General features: G+C 37.2%; 1 protein-coding gene across 5 annotated transcripts in view; it reads right to left on the reverse strand.

Moving 5' to 3' along the window:
* Nucleotides 1–417: 417 nt before the first annotated feature.
* Nucleotides 418–16917, reverse strand: part of Tatdn1 (TatD DNase domain containing 1) — a 35830-nt gene continuing 19330 nt past the window's right edge. For 3 of the 5 annotated variants that reach the window (XM_020166398.2, XM_020166399.2, XM_020166400.2), the window contains 8 exons: nucleotides 16635–16778; nucleotides 16499–16541; nucleotides 11584–11669; nucleotides 10832–10872; nucleotides 10170–10246; nucleotides 6213–6283; nucleotides 4754–4880; nucleotides 418–610 (listed from right to left, as the gene is read on the reverse strand). In XM_020166398.2, coding sequence (XP_020021987.1) covers nucleotides 514–610; nucleotides 4754–4880; nucleotides 6213–6283; nucleotides 10170–10246; nucleotides 10832–10872; nucleotides 11584–11669; nucleotides 16499–16541; nucleotides 16635–16778 — 686 coding nt within the window. In that variant the 3' untranslated portion in view covers nucleotides 418–513. Of the gene's footprint in view, nucleotides 611–4753; nucleotides 4881–5457; nucleotides 5520–6212; nucleotides 6284–10169; nucleotides 10247–10831; nucleotides 10873–11583; nucleotides 11670–16498; nucleotides 16542–16634; nucleotides 16779–16917 lie in introns of all 5 variants that reach the window. The other 2 variants (XR_012446414.1, XM_074069191.1) reach the window with 2 other exon arrangements.

Genomic DNA, 16917 nt, shown 5'->3' on the forward strand with positions numbered 1-16917 from the left:
GAAGTGCAAAAAGGAAATCACATTAAATCCAAAGAATAAGAAGAGAGAGCTATTAGAATATTTTTAAACTAAGGGGGGAAAATCAGCCTGCCAGAAATAACTCAGAAACTTTTTTGAAATTTGAGTAGCAATGTAGTTGGGCTGGGTTCAAAAGTCATGAGTCAGAGACTGAGAGATTGAGAAATAGGTTTGTATCAATTAAACTTTGGTGACCCAGAATGTGCTGTTTAATTTTTAGGTAAAATTAGCCATTGTGTGTTTGCAATAGTGTCATGAAATTGTCCTTTCAGACTTTTGATGAAATTACACAGTTCATTGTTTTAATCTTAAGGCATTAAATTATATTTTTAAAATGCTGATCTGATTTTATGGATAAAAATGAGGGGGGAGGGTAGTATGCAGTGATACCTCTTTAGAAAACTTCCAGAATTTTCTTTATTGAAACTCACAGTAAGTTTTACCATGAAATTTCACATACATGATGGAAAATGGAAGAAGCATACAAATTAAGTATCAGGAAAAAAACATCTTAATGGTGTTGTTATATAGCGTATTGGCTAATTCCAGTGGATCCTCATCTCTTATTGCTGACATTATCTCCAGTATTTGACTAAAAACAAAACAAAAAGGATGGTTAACCTTCCATGTGTGCACTGTTTCAAAGGCACACGGCCATCTTTTTTTCATGTAAAGGAAGACCTTGTGCTTAGCACCTTTAACACAGCGGGTTGAGAGTTACTGAAGTTAGCGACAGTGTCATTAGGTAAGTTTCACTTACTACGAGCAATTAGAAAGTTCTGGAGCTGACCTGCATATAAATAGAGCCAAGAACCAGGTTAAAGTAAATTATAGAAGCAACCTTGTACAATATGATTCCACCACAGACATGGAATCATAACACATTCTTCAGTGGGTTAGGATGAACATCTTAGAAATTAAGAGAAAATGTACATTGCACTTAAGGGTAAGTATCTTTTCACTTTGGGTTTGGTTTTATTTACATTTCTCTGTCATATTAGTGGGAAGATAACAGCCAAAATTTGAAAGTCACTTCTCCTAAACTAGTCCTTTGGCTCAAGCCTATAACCCTAGCTACTCAGGAGGCAGAAATCAGGAGAATCGTGGTTCAAAGCCAGCCTGGGCAAATAGTTTCGTGAGACCTTATCTCAAAAAAAAGTCCTTCACAATAAAGGCTGGTGGACTGGCTCAAGGTGTAGGCCCTTAGTTCAAGCCCCTGTAGCACCAAAAGAAAAAAAAAAAAGACTTCTTGAGCTATAACTAGATGACAGGATGTGGCCAGGCACCAGTGGCTCATAGCTGTAATCCCAGCTACTTGGGAGTCTGAGATAGAGAGGAACTTAGTTTGAGGCCAGCACAGGCAAACAGCTTATGAGAACCCCCATCTCCAAAATAACAGCAAAATAGCCTGGAGGTGTGGCTTAGCTGGTAGAATGCTTGCCTTGCAAGTGTAAAACACTTCAGTTCAAACCCCACTCACACCAAAAAAAATCACCTAGGGGTCTGTCAGTGTCTGCCTAAAGTGATGACAGTTACGAGTATTTCCTAGTAATATTATATAGAGGTAGGATTTTTTAAACAAGTCAGAGAGTCCTGTCCAGATTAAACATAAAATACTCTTTTTGCTCCTTTCATGGCTATTGTAAATATGAACACCCAAAGAAACTAGGAATGGAAATGAACTGGAATTTAAAAAGCTGTTCTGTAACAGTGACACAGAAGGGCATAGTCTTGCTTTTTAGCATAAACGCCAAACATCCTAGATTTCTGTTATCTGACAATCAAAATATGTTAAAGCAAATCTGTCAACATTTCAATAGCAGTAAAATTTTCTTAAGTAAACTTCAGAACTTTCCTTTGTATTAAGAATTGGATTCTTATGTATTGCTGATGATGACACATTTTGATGACGCTGCTTTGCTAAGATTATACTGAAGGACAAAACTACTTCATTCATACTTGTGTGTGTGTGTGTGTGGTACTGAGATTTCAACTCAGCCTTGCACTTGCTAGAGCCCTCTACCACTTGAGCCACACTTTAGCCCTAGAAATTTCTTAAGTCTATTGGTGTACTATTAAGTTGAGTAAGTTTATGGCAATCTTTGAACATCTCTTTTACCTCCAGAGACCTAAAGATGCAGTTATTCTAAGAGATAATAAAAATGGAAGTTTAGTGTTCTTGAGAAATTAATGGCTTTTAATTAATGTGGCACTCATGCTGGCAAAGGTTTTTAGAGTCTTGCAAAATCTGACTGATTGCTGCCACCTATCTCCTTTATCTCCTTTCCAGACCTAGCCCAAACTTGATAACCAGTTATACTTAAAAAAAAAATGCATTTTCTTGCTTAGGATCTTTTATGTCCAGATAAAATCTAAACTTAGGTTGGCACACAAGAGCCATAAGGATCTAGCCTCACTCTGCCTTCCCAGACTTACCTTCTTCCACTTGCCCTGTGCATCCATCCTACCTTCTGCCACACTAAGCTCATTGTTGGCTCTAGAGCAGCCAAGCCCTTCTGCAGTCTGCCTTTGCTCAAGGTGTTTGGCCTGACTCCCAGTCATGCTTTTAGTAAACAGCTGAAATGTCACCTTAGTAAAGCACTCTCAGTTCCCTCAGGGCACAGTTGCTATGTCTAAGGTCCCAGTCATGGGTTCATACCTCTGTAATAGCTCTACCATCTTGGACTATGGTCTGCTCTTTGCTCCAGGAGAGCATGGGTCCCTGTCTACCTGAGTGCCTTACCCAAAGTGGCACAATGAACCGATTAAACTGATGAGCACTGGGAATGTCTAGATTCTTCTAGGTAGCCTTAGTAACTTGTACCTTTCCTGACACAGCAGGAGCTCCAGGAATTTATATCTAAAAGGGAAGGAAGACCTCTGCGCAAATACCATGTAAAACTGACAACAGAATGGAGGTTGATAAAAATGACTAAGTGGGAATTAACTTGCCAATTAGTAATTAGCACTAGAGCACAGAGGTACGTGTGTGTGTGAAATGATAAAATTTTTCATTCTGTAATGTTGATTTTACCAAGCTCTACTACTCACTTAGCTAGCTGCAGAGCAGGTAACAATGACTTCAAATGATACCAAGTCTTCATAGTTTTAACTGTCTGCACTTAAAACACCCTGAAATTTTGTCTTGGAAAGGTACAGCTAGTCAACAACTGCAATTTTACATGACATTAAGGCAGTGCAGAAAACTTGGGCTATACTATTGCAAGTGCTCCTTCTAAGCTGGCTGCTGGCAGAAAACATTTCTTGTCTCTAGTGTCCTCTTACATCTCCAAGGAATCATTAATATTCTCTTCTACTGACTTTGCCAGTATCTCCATTTCATAAAAATTACGGGTGATTTTTGTTTACCAGAATTCAAATACATTCCTCACCCTATGGGCTTTTAAAGCACTCAGTGTTAAAAGTTTTTTGCCAGAGCTAGCATGTTATTAAAGGAAAAACCTCTCAGATGGTGTTTTTGGGGTTTTTTGGTGGTGCTGGGGTTTGAACTCAGCCTCATGCTTGCTGGGCAAGAACTCTTAAGTTATGCCCCCCCCCCAGTTTTTTGCTTCATTTCTTTTCAGATAAGGTCTCGTTTTTCCCCTGGCTAGCCTGGACTGTAATCCTCCCACCCATGCCTCCTGCATAGCTGGGACTGCAGGTGTGCACTGCCCCCCACCTGCCAGCCGTTTTGTTGAGATATGGGGCTTGCTAATGTTTTGCTGGGGCTGACCTTGAAGTGATCCTTCTGATCTCTGCCTCCTGAGTAGCTGGGATTGCAGGCATGGGCCACTGCCTGGCTCTCAGGTGTATTTTGATAGGGCAATCTTTCACTTTTCTGCCTGCTGAATTTCATCTGTCTTAACTAATACTCATTATTTGTTAAAAATTACTTTTTTAACAAAAATCTTTTGATGGTGCTTTTTAAAGAACTTAGTCTAGACATAACAGTCCAGCATTAATTTTTATGAATGTGTTCTATTTGTGCCTAGTTGTCTGAACTATAAAAGCACACTAGACTGATAACAATCTAGACTTAAATGACCTACTTTGCTCACTAATACAGAACCACCTTTTGCTGTTTGTCCTTGCAGCTCCTTCTTAGGTGAGTGACAGCCTCTCTTCACACGTGCTACACATCATGTCAGAATGATTCCGAAGTACTGTTTTTTAGGAAACAGAAAATTCTGCCCTTCTTTTTTATTTTGATTGGGAAAAGGAATCCTATCACTTGTCATTTTGTCCTGAAGCTTAAGGAAATGTGTTCTTTCTAGATCTGTTTGGGTTGCCAAGTCATTTAAATGCAGCCACTGTTAGCACAAGCTCCGCCAAGAGCTACACAAGCAGCAGCAGCGGGAAAGATGTGGAGAGAGGGCAGGGGACTGAGGAAGTGCACAGCCTTAAGATCGGTCCCTCTCCTATAAAATGTCATACAGATTTCTCATGGTGGCAGTTAAACCATTGGGTTGGGAGATGAGAACCTAGGATCTGAGATGGAGCAATTCATGTGTGATTCCTTCAAATCACTGTTAAAATGGTCTTTGACCTGAACTTGAACTCTGAAGTCATGATGATGTGTCTATGTAGGTTCATATATTCATTTGTTAGAGCTGACTTGAACTTGATTTGGATTTAACAACAAAACTAATTCTGTCCTTTGAGTTAGTTCATTCTGTAAGTGGCATTTGGTGGCTGTCTTTAATAATTCTGAAGATCATAAAAGCAAAACACTTACATTATATGGCAGGGTTCATTTCTATCCTTTAAGCAATGCCCGTTTTCCCATTTCTTTTTCGTAGGAAATGAAGTTTTTATGTATTTTGATCCAGCATGTGTACTTTTGACTCCACACCAAGGTGCATCTAGAATTAGGAAAAAAAAAAAAAAAAAGCTTTTTAAGGGGTTATTTGGTTTTGGCAGTACTGGTATTTGAACTCAGGGCCTTGTACTTGCTAGGCAAGTGCTCTACCACTTGAGTCATACCCCCAACCCTTTTTAACGTTAGTTATTTTTTCAGATGGGGCTTTGTGTTTTTGCCAAGGAGCCAGCTTTGAACTGTGATCCTCCTACTTACCCCTCCCTCATAGTTGGGATTACACCTGTGTACCAACACACTCTAATTTGTTGAGATGCGGTCTCTTTAACTTTTTGCCTGCACTGGTCTCGAGACTCCATCCAATCTCTGCTTCCCAATAACTAGGATTGCAGCATGAGCCATTGTACCTGGTTAGGGGTTTATTTTTTTAATTTTTTCTTAACATTATCAACTAATATATAATTTCTAAATTATAAGACACAATGTAGCTTCCAAAGTGACAAAATTAACACAACAGAAAACAGTTTTTAAAAAAGTACAAGATAAAATCCTGAATTGCATCTTACAAGACTCTTTTTTTTTTCCTAACGATGTATATGGAATATGAATGCTACAGCACTTGCCTGGCAAGCCTGAGGCCCTGAGATCAATCTCCGGTACCACCACCAACAGAAGAGACCTAAACCTAAGAGAAATGCAGTTGGAACACAAATAGGTTTAAGAGGAATTTCTCTATTGCCTCTACAGAATGTGAGAACATGCTCTTAATAATCACAATGGCTCTCACATTTTACAAGCATTGCACTTTTAAATAAAATCATTTCATTTTCATGACTGCCCAAGGAAATAAAATTAATTTCTCCAAAGTGACTCAGTCTAGAGTTTACTAAATGCCGTGATATGAGGGCCTTGAGATACAGGGCTTAGATAAAAATTTTAGCTTCTAATCTCTTTGTAAGGAGGTAACATTCTAAAATTCTTACACTAGACAATTAGATTTAAATTTTTGCAGTAGTTTTATAGAATTAAGCCATTATGAAGAAAACATTGTGAAAGAGACATGCTGAGTAGATAGACTTTGAAATCTTAGAGAACTCCTGGCTTAAACATTCGTAACTACAACTTCCTTGGTTATCAGACTCTGACATCTAATTTTTAAAGTTTTTAGGCTTAGCTAAAATTGAAAATAAAAATCACCTGCAATACTTCACTATTAATAACCCCCAAAAGTCTTCTGAAAAATGTGATTATTGAGGCTGAACATGCCCCTTCAAGATATTTAACAGTAAATGAAGTCAGATTTCCTTCTCTAGCATTTTTCTGGAAGAGGGGAGCTGTGCTTTAATATGAAACTTGAAGTCTGAAAACATCAACTTACCAGTCTCAATCATTAATTTTTCACTAGGTATTGACTTCAAAACTTCCACATTAGCCTCAGTTTTCAGTGAGCTTTAAAAAGAGTGTATTTATTTTTTAAAATAGCATTTAGTAAGTTTTAAAATATAAATGTGTTTAAAATAAGTTTCAAAACCCCATAACAAATTTTTTCAGCACACTTCAGAAAGTATTTGCACATTTTTATCCTTCAGATTCCAGACTGAGATCAAGTTCAACCAGACATGCCTTTCAAGGATACAATTCTTCATGCTTATCAGCTGGTTCAATAACTTTCTGTATCAGTCTAAGTAAAATTTAACTTTAAAAAAAAACCAATTTATTTGCATAAGCTAAAGGTGCTCAGATGGCTGTTAACCTTCATTTCCTTAACTTTCACTTTCAGCCCTTGAGACAGACTGGATCGCTGCGCCAACAACCCCACTGCTTTCAGAGCCAGTATCTGTACCCGTGCCAGTGTCTTAGTAGAAGGACAAGCACCACTCCTTGAATCTAGCCTTGGCCTCAATACGTGCTTTGGGCCAGTGGGATGACAGGGCCACCGGCAACGTAGCTTTTTGTGGTGTGTGTGAGTAGCTGTTCTCTTCAGCCTGGCATCCAGAAGGAAACGTGACTTTGGCAGAGTGCTCACCCCCTGTCAGCCGAACCCGTGAGTATGAACTTACATGCCTCACGAAATTGTGCCAGTGAAGTTTGGAATGCCTTACTGTATTATGTGATGACAATGTTGTGCTTATATTTTTTAAAAATTGTAATCACAAACAACTTTAAGTAATTTTTAGAGCAGTTTTAGGTTCACAGCCAAACTGAGCAGAAGCTAGCGATTCCATAGGAACTTCATGCTCCCACATAAACAGCCTACCTCACTCAAAATTCCAAACCACAGTAGTACATTTGTTTGAACTGATAAATCCACACTGACACATCATTGTGACCCAACGGCCACACTTTACAGTTAGGGTTCTTTTTTTAGCATTGTTCATTCTACAGCTTTGGACAAATAACATATATCTACCATTGAGGTATCATACAGTATAGTTTCACTGTCTAAAAGTCCTCTTTCCTCTGCCTGCTGATCTCTCTTTCTCTTGAAAATCACCTTACCCAAAATGACAAGGAGAAAAAGAAAACAATACTTTCTGGTGAAACCAGCAGACATCTGTTATTCCAAATCACAACATAAAAAGCAGAAAAGAGATGAAGAAATGATAAATGATCTGTGTTAAAGTGGTAAGTGATTTAAATACTGTATGCCTGCAGAGACAAGCAAACCAATTCACCCAAGAAATGTCTAAGAACAGAGGATGGAAACAGGAACCATTTCAAAAGTCTGGGCAAGGGAATGATAAAGTCACCAGAGCATTTGTGATGAGACAGAGAGGAAAGGAGGAGAGAGAGAAAGAGAGAAGGTGTGAGGGGAGAAGAGAGATGGAGAGAGAGAAAACCTAAATCAGAGAGTGGGCTAGAGAACAACCAACAGAGGAGTGTATCAGTGAGACATGGGACTGAAAATGGAGACTCAATGCTGACTGACAGACGTCCTCTCACTAATCCCACCCTGCTCCAGAACACTGCAGGTGCATCTATAAATCTCTACTCCATTTTTCCAGCAGGGACCAGAGGACCCATTTCTGGAGAAACTGAACCAACTCAGAAAAAGTGCTCTACAAAGAGACCATCTGAGCTGGCCAGTTGATTAACTGTCTCCCAGAGTTTCCACCCCCTCCCCAAATAGACAGTGAAGGACTATGTGACATCAGAAGAAGGCCCCCATCATGACAGAGTCCAAAAGAGGAAAAAAGGATCCAAGATAAAAGTAATGAAGCAATCAGAAAATAATTTCCACTACAATTTGTATCTTTAAAGATGAGAAGATAATGTGCCTGCCAAATAAGGCTATAAAAACAGGACAGCTTTAGAGATTAAAACAAGCTGAGGTATAGTTCACTTTAAAAGTATGAAAAAGAATGTTTAGAAGGAGAAAAATAGGAATGGAAATTACAGAATAGAACATCAGAGTTGTTAATCTGGGATGTCAAAAAAAACCAAGAAAATTCCCCAGGACTGACACAGATGAGCCTCTAGGTAGAAGAAACCAATAAGAGAGCAGCACAACAAGTAACAAAAAAATAAAAACAAAAAGCATGTTTGTGAAATTTCACAATACTGGACATAAAGAAGCAAACCTTCCACAGGAAAGGACTGGGACTCTGAGTAGCAATCAACCCTGAGGCTCCTGAGCGGACAGTATACATGCGCAGGGAAAGTGATTTCTAAGAGGAAGGATAAAAAAGTTTGTTTCCACAATGCAAAAATCTCAAAAAATTTACTTCCCATGAAAACTTTCTCAGGAAGCAGAGAATGTTCCACCAAAACAAGCAAAAATGGGAAACACAAGATTAAAAAAAAAAAAAAAAAAGGATTCTATCACAGAAGAGATAATAGTTTGACCTGAAAGAGAAAGACAAAAGGATCTAGAACTAATAGAACTATCAGACTACCTAGAGTGGTTTCCTCATAGGGAAAACCAGATGAAGGCATTTATAGAGCTGTAAAAAATGCAACTCTTCTACAGCTTCTACAGCTTCATTTTTTTTTTTTTTCCTGAGACAGGGTTTCACTATGTAGCCCAGGCTGGCCTCAAACTCTTCCTGGTCCACTTCCTGAGTGCTGGGATTACAGGCATGTATCACCATACCCAGCAAGGGCTTCAATTTTTGAAGAAAGTCAAGGAAATAAAAATACAAGGAAAGTTACTCCAGTACAACAAAAATGGTCTAAGAAAAGAAATGTAAACTTGGTATGCCACAAGGGTTGGTAGTCAACAATATTTATATAAACTTCATAATGAATGCACATAAAATGAAAATTTTGAAATAACTACATTGGAAAGAATATGGAGGGACTAGTGGAGGTGAGGGTCAATAAGGTATATATCTTAGTGAGAGCGGACAAAGGGGATGAATCACAAGCTAATGTCATACGCATATTATCTAGCAAAGTGGCTGCCCATGGAAAAGCTGACTTGGGGCAGAGGCTTGTTGTAGGACTGTGGTAACTGCTTATCAGTCTTTAGATTCTACTTGACTTTCAAATCAGTATACATCTATTCCTTTGAATATTAATTTATACATTAAGCATTAATTTACATATAAAAGACGTGTCTTGGACATTTAAACTCTGGACTCTAAAACAAATAAGTAATTCTATGATTCTATTTCCCTAAGATTTTATAAGTAATGGTTCAGAAAATTGATCATTTTAAGAGGAAAAAAACACTGGAGAGGGAAAGCAAGTCCTATATATTTTGGTCTACTTACTGAGCTACAATGCCATCCTATAAAGAGATCCTGGGGGAAGCTCTTACATATCTGATAGAAAACAAGCCCAGGGGCCCTGCTGTGCTGGTCGACTTCACTGGTTGTTTGAGGTTTAGTGTGGTGTTACAACAGAAAGGTCACTGAGTAAGGCGCCAGAAGACAGGCTCTCACACTGGGAGTAATTTTACACCTGTTCTTAATTTCTGTGAACCTCAATTTCTTCACCTACAGAGATATATGAATGATTTGCTAGGATAACCTTTCTCTATGGTCAAATATAACCTGTGTAAGTATATGCAATGCTGTGAACACATACGTTTTCAATGAATAAACTGACCTGAGAATAAATTGGATTGCTAGAGAAAACTAACTACTGATTTCAACACAAATGTTTCCATTATTAGGACCCAGGGTAGAAGTCTATAACTTTTCAAGCTTTAACTTCAATGTACTGTTTAATTTCTTACACTAGTAGTTACTAAAATTCTCAGGTGAGGATCAATACAACACACAAACTTTAATAAAAATAAATCTTTTTCAGCAAATCACTGTAAAACAATTGAAGAAATATGCTTAATATAAAGGTTAAACAAAAGCAAAAAACAGCCTAAAGAACGTACCAACCATTGAACCCAATATAAAGGTCCATGTCAATTAGGGCAGCTGCAGCTTCCTTGGTACCATCAAACGAATGCACCTAGGGAAATACAGATATAATCTTATTATAATAATAATTACTCTTTCCTTAAAATTTTAAATAAATAAATATAAACAGATGCATATAGGGTTTTTGTATCACAGGGTTTCAATGTAGTAGATCTTACAATTTTTATTTTTAAATCAGACATCATAATTACAACTGGCCATCATCTGCAACGACCCAGGCAAGCAGTGAGCTCTAGGATTCCTGTCTGCAGTGGCTGTGTGGATGTCTGCACCAGCACCACTGCAGAGCCTCCAGGACAGGCAGTGGAGTGAGAAGGTATCAGAAATGCTACAGCTCCATTTAAAATATATTCAAAATCTATCAGAGGATACTTTTCTCTATAAGAGAAGTGACATCAGGAAGCAAGTTTTAAGCTCTGTAAAGAGATGAATGCTGCTTTAAAAATGTCAGTTGTTATAATGAATAGCATCGGCTTTGCAGGCAGAAAATGATTGAAATGCTATTCTGCACCTTCAGAAGTGCAGGGCTTCAGGCAGTTTTTCATACTTTGGGTATTTTTATGTTATCGAAACCATTAACAGGTTTTAATAACCAAGACAACTATTTTATACTTACTACTCCACCCACACATCGATCTCTATTTCTTTTCATTATGTCTGTGAATTAAAAACATAGAACTTTTAGCAAGTAGCTTGATTTGTACAAAATTCTTAAATTCTAAATGAGATACTACTTTCAACTTAAGGCAGAACAGAAGAGGATACAAGAAAATTACAATATTTTAACAAGTACTAAAAGGGCCAGATTCAGACACTGCAACCAGGAAGTAAAAACTGAAAAACCAGAGCAACAATCTCCTATCTCCAACTTTTAGATGTTAAGTTACAAAAATAAGGAGACCTAGAGAGGCAATCTGTATCTGCCTTCCCCTCTGAGATGTTAAGAACCTGCAAGCCTCCTTGAATGGGTAGAGAGACAGAAAAATAAAAAAGGCATGTCTAGCAAAAAGAAGTCCTAAAACACCTAGTGTTCTTGTGTTTTGCGTAGGCCTAAGTCACAGCTCCATGTTTTGGAATAATAAACTACCCATCCTGGTCACCCAAGACACTGCCTAATGATTAGGGGTTGATGGGCTTGATGAGGTATATTTCCTCAGGTCAGACCATGGAGAATCCACAAAAAGGCCACCATTTTTAAGCTTGTCTCCCACCCCTGCACTTCTAGCAAGAGATGCTTTTTTTCTCTCTTTTTAAATTTCTCCCTACTTTCATCTTGTTATACTAAAATAAATCCTTGTTAAAATTTCCATCTTATGAGACTCTCCTTTTTCTGTGTGAGGGAACACTTCCATCCAGTAACAAACTCACCCAAAAATTCAGTGTGTGAATTTCGACAATGAAGAAACATCGGTAATTTAGTTTGTTCTGACAGTTCAAATTGTTTTTCAAAATATCTGCATAAAACAAACAAAATTTCCAGTCAAATTTTTATTTTAGCATAATTGCATCAAATCATTTTTAATTCAAGTAATTCTATTCTATAGTAATGTCAGTAAGAAAATACAGATTTCAGACATTAAAACTATTTAGGCTTAGCAGAGGGCTTTTCTGACACACAACTTATGGAAAGGATAGTTCATCTTCTGGGATGACAAAATTATATCTGAAAATGTTTGCCAGTTTTTCCATTACAACTTCTGAGCAAATAGGCAGCATTTTACACTGATTGGAACTTTAAGGTTTGCATTTAGAGCAATCATAGATGCTCTCCCAAATAATTACTTTTACCTAGTTTCCCAAACAAATCCAGCAAATGTTAAGCAGGAATCCATCCCATAACCTGTGGGATCCAGGCCCACGGCATGTGTTGGTAGAAAATATACTCCTTGTTCAGGAAGTTTGCTGAGCACCATGGTGGGAGCTGACACACAGGTAGAAGCTGGCAAGGCTTCACAGACTGTTAACCTGTGCCATTTTGCAACGTGTTTTTTTTTTTTTTAAACTACAAAAGAAGTTAATGCACTGAGCAAAAAACAGCAAGGACCCCCTGAAAAACAAAATCCACATATTTGCTAAATAGCACAAAAACTGAATTATGCTATTTGTCAAAAGATGAAAATAACACTATAAAACAGCCACCTTGAACTAGAGTACATTATAAGATTTTGCAAGTGCCACATGCATATCTCATTTGATCCTCAAAATGACCCTAGGATAGGACTGGTTTCAGAGAGGTGGGGTACTTTGTCCAAGATCACACATGACATGCAAATTTGGAGCCAGTACTTTGGTCTCTAGTTCCACCCAAATGACAAAAATTGTTACATTTTGAAGAAGCTTCTTCTTGGTCTCAGAGTACAGTGACAATATCCAGAGGACATAATGGCTGAAGTGTTATATTTGGTTTTTCATTTTTACACAGTGTCACCCTCATTCTCATTAGTGGTCATGGTGAAACCAGGAAAACAGATAACTTCCTGTTTTTAAAATGACCTCACTTCTTCAAGATCCTATAATATGGGGAAGCAATTTTTGTGTATTAAACTCCTTTTGCTATATTTTACTATATCTTAACTCCTGATGTATAGGACAATTTTCCTGGAGTACCCCTCTATACTCTTAAGGATACTAAAATTTTAAATTAGAAAGAGAAATGTATTTCTTAAGAAACAGTCTTCCTAAAATTGGAGGTCTACATTTTTATTGCCCAATATTTGGGTTTTTAAATCACCTTTTCAGATTCTACTGGGCTATAATAAGCAAAAATATTTTAGTTAATAAAATGCTGACATTTTACTGTGTAGGAAATATTAGTAGAAACTTGGAAGAAAAGATTGTAAGAATCACTACTAGCTACTTGTCCCATTACTACTAAAGTAATCCAAATGTCAGCAACCCCATGTGTTTTCCTCATCACATAAATTCAATCTATATGTGGCTCCCAGCTACAGACAGTGCACAATGCTCTCCACCTTGCATTCACTACTCTATACTAACATTTTTCCCACACACACAATTCCATAGGCCAAGCCGAATGATTAAGTCACAACTTTATAGAACCTAATGGTCAATTTGGAAATTACCTTCCTATCACAGAATAGGGAAACGTACAATTATTGTACTTTTGAGAATTTTACATAATTTGAGAAAACAAAGTTCTCAGAGTTCAAGGTAGCAATGTACTTTTAGGAAGCTATGTGGCAAATAATAATAATAATAATAATAATAATAATAATAATAATAAAAACAACTCCTAATGATACAAACTAAGGACAATTGTTACATAACATCAAATGACTTGATTACTTTAAAGAAAAAATCCTCACCATGGTATCTAGAAATAACAACATAGGGCAAGAATTGACATCTATCAAGAGACTTCTCTGCTTGCATTACTTATTTATAATTTTTAAAGTCCATTAATGAGAATCATTCTTTACTTGAATTAGATTTGCAAATCTTAGAGCAGCTGTGATTTGCTTCAGGTTGAATTACTGCTTGTGTACATGTGTTAGGGTCAACATTATGTAGGGTGAGGGCCTGAAAGGTCTATTAAGAGTAGCAGTTGTTACTAATTAGGATTGAGGCAAATCAAAAGCCCAGTGAGTTATACCTGGACACCTTAACTCAGGGCTGTAAACCCTCTCCTAAGCTGGCTAATGGCAAGGATGGCCTCAATCTCTCCCTCTAAATCCCCAAAGGAACACTTTGAAATCCTGTCTGATGTCTGATTTTTTTAAAAGACCTATACAGTATGAACATTTTAAATCCCCAAGAAAAATGCACATAGCAAATTCCTTCTAACAAAGAGAACAGAACTCTAACTTGCAGTAAGGCAAGAGTATAACACAGGGTTGGGAATTTGCAAATATGTGTATGACTCAAAGGATAAACTTTCCATAACCAAATCAGGCCTTCTCCTTGTTTTTATTACTTGCTTCTCATTCTTGTTTTTTTAAAAAAATACTTCTCAAAAACTCCAGCTAGTATTTTCCTTTAGAATGGCATATTTCTAATAAGAATAATATAAAAATAGCCATCATTTACTGAGTACTTACTTTGTCCAGGCATGCCACTATGGGCTTTCCAGACCATATGTTTAAAAAGATAGGAAGTAATATCATCAATTTAAGGTTGAGGAAACTGAGATGTACAAAGGGATATATAGTCATCAAAGGGCAATTATAAATCAGAACCAAAGCCCTGCAGATTCCAAAGACCACTACTTTCAACACTGTTACAGATGCCTTTACTTACCATTAGTTTTCAGACACTACATCTATTATACATTAACTTTTTGCCCTGCCTCCTAATTCAACACATTACTTATTTTCTGTTTTTCCCTGCTTATACCTCTCCCTTATCCTGACTACATTTTTACTTTAAAAAACAAAAAAAAATTTAAAAAAACAACAAATTGTGTGCTTGTTAATTGTTTTAGATGATATACATGTATAGACCAAAATCTAAATTTCCCTAAGAATAAACCCAACAGCAAAAACTGAATTGCAGGTATCTTATCCATGCTGCTGTATGAGTCAGAGAGAGACCTCCCCTTTGTTAAACCTTCACTTACTATTTATTAAGTACCTGCCATGTGCCAAGAGTGCTGTGCTAAGCACTAAGGGAACTACAACATTCACAAACCTAACGCGTGCCTTGAAGCACTCAAGTCTCTTCTGGAGTGGGGAAAGGGAACATGGAGGTGTTATCAGATGAGTGGTCTCTGGAGACCTGGTCAGGAGATTCAGGTATTTAGGTTGCCTTTTAGAACCAGTTTTGATTCATTCTAGAGGAAAAGTTGTATGAGCAAGAAGTCTTGGGGGTCTCTGTAAGTGCCACTGCTTGTCATAATACATAGACTGACTCATGACCTTATCCTCACTGAAAACAGTGAGAGGAACAACCTGAGAAACTGTCAAAGATAATTGTCTGCTTTCTATTTCAGCATCAATCTGTGAACTTTCAAGGTGAAGTGAGCTAACTACATGATGTTTAAGAGAGGTACAGACCTCCAGTAACTCTGCCAATGTCACAAGAATGTCCCTGAAAAACAGTAAACAATACACCACAAACTAAATAGCTCCGAAAGGGTTACAGAAGTAACAGGCCTGAATAAAGCATATGACCACAGAACCTTACTCTAATCCATCCTCCTCCACTTGGTTATAGACCTCACACTCCAGAAATTCTGGATCTTCAAGTCTAGGCTATCACCAAGTCTTTCAGTAAGCCTGCTCCTCATGATGGTGGACAAAGCATGACCTCCTTTAATGCAAAGCAGTGGATGTGGGATTAAGTATACTTCTGGCATATATAATTTGAAAAATCCCTAAGGCCATCAAAGTCACTGTCAAGATCAGGTGACTTGGGCTGGGAGGAGGAGGGTAGCAGCTCAGTTGTAGAGAGTTTGCCTAGCATGTGTGAGGCCATGGGTTCAATCCCCAGCACCAGGAAAAAAGAGTGAGATGACAAAAATGATTAATTATTTGGATATTATCTTAAAAGGTAATGTGATTCAAATTCCTCCTTCATATATAAGAAACTACAGTACACAAGGAGTTGTTTATTTTTAAAAGCTCTTTAGAGATAAGATAAAATACCTTATTCATATTTTGTATAGTCTGAGTTCCCAGTAGTTGCTGGTACAGAGTACTTCAATAAACATTTGTTCATGTTTTCAGTTAAAACTCTGACCTCACTTTTCTGACCCCATCTTTCTTTTCAGGAGTTCCAAATAATAAGCTATGAGTTGTAGGAAGCCCTCAGTGCAGTGAGATTTGGAGTTTTGTCAGAAGTCATTATCTTAACATGGCTCATATTAAAGGATCCTTACAGTTCCAAGCTAACAATATCTACTGCCCAGCAAAATTCAAATATGTTTCTTGCTTTGGTGACTGATCCTGTAAGTGCCCTTTAGTACCCCTTGCTCTTAAGTCATATCCTCCACAACTGAATTAAATTGCTCCATTGGAATGATTCATGTACAAATACAGTTGTCAAACAAATGAAAAACAACAAAGTCTGCATGATGTAAAACACATCCTTATTTTACCATTAAAATCAAATTAGATGGTTAATCAATCAAGGAACTACTGTTTCCATCCCTTATGAATTATATGCAATTACACATGGACTTTGTTTCATTTAACCTTTGTTATACACAGGGAAAAAAACAAAAACATCCTGGTGTTTAATCTAAAGATACACTCAATCCATTAAGTTATTTTTTAGAAAATCAATGATTTTTACAATAATTTTTAAAGTCAAAAAATTTCCTTACTTGAGCTGAGTATCTTTGGGACAAAACTGAAGTCGGTCAAAATCTTTAAAAGATAAAAAAGAATCATTATTCAGGACTTCTCTAGAACAAATCAGTTATTTTAAAACAAAGTCATAATGGCTCTAGTGGCACTTACCAAGTCCACATTCTCCTATTGCTACAACTTTCCCCTTATTGTTTTCAGCAAGATTTAGCAACTCCATTAAGTAAAGATCAGGGTTATTCTTCTCAAATTCACCACATTGTGTAGGATGACATCCAACTGTACTGAAAAACATATCTAACACAAAATTATGTCTTAGGGTTATTTTCAATATATTTCTTCATGTTTACATTGAACATGCAAAAATGAGAAAGTATCAAATAACTTCAACTGATTTTAATAGCCATAAATTACTTAAACTACCAGAAGTGCACTG

This window comes from Castor canadensis, chromosome 3 (assembly GCF_047511655.1).
Source record: "Castor canadensis chromosome 3, mCasCan1.hap1v2, whole genome shotgun sequence".
Classification (NCBI taxonomy): domain Eukaryota; kingdom Metazoa; phylum Chordata; class Mammalia; order Rodentia; family Castoridae; genus Castor; species Castor canadensis.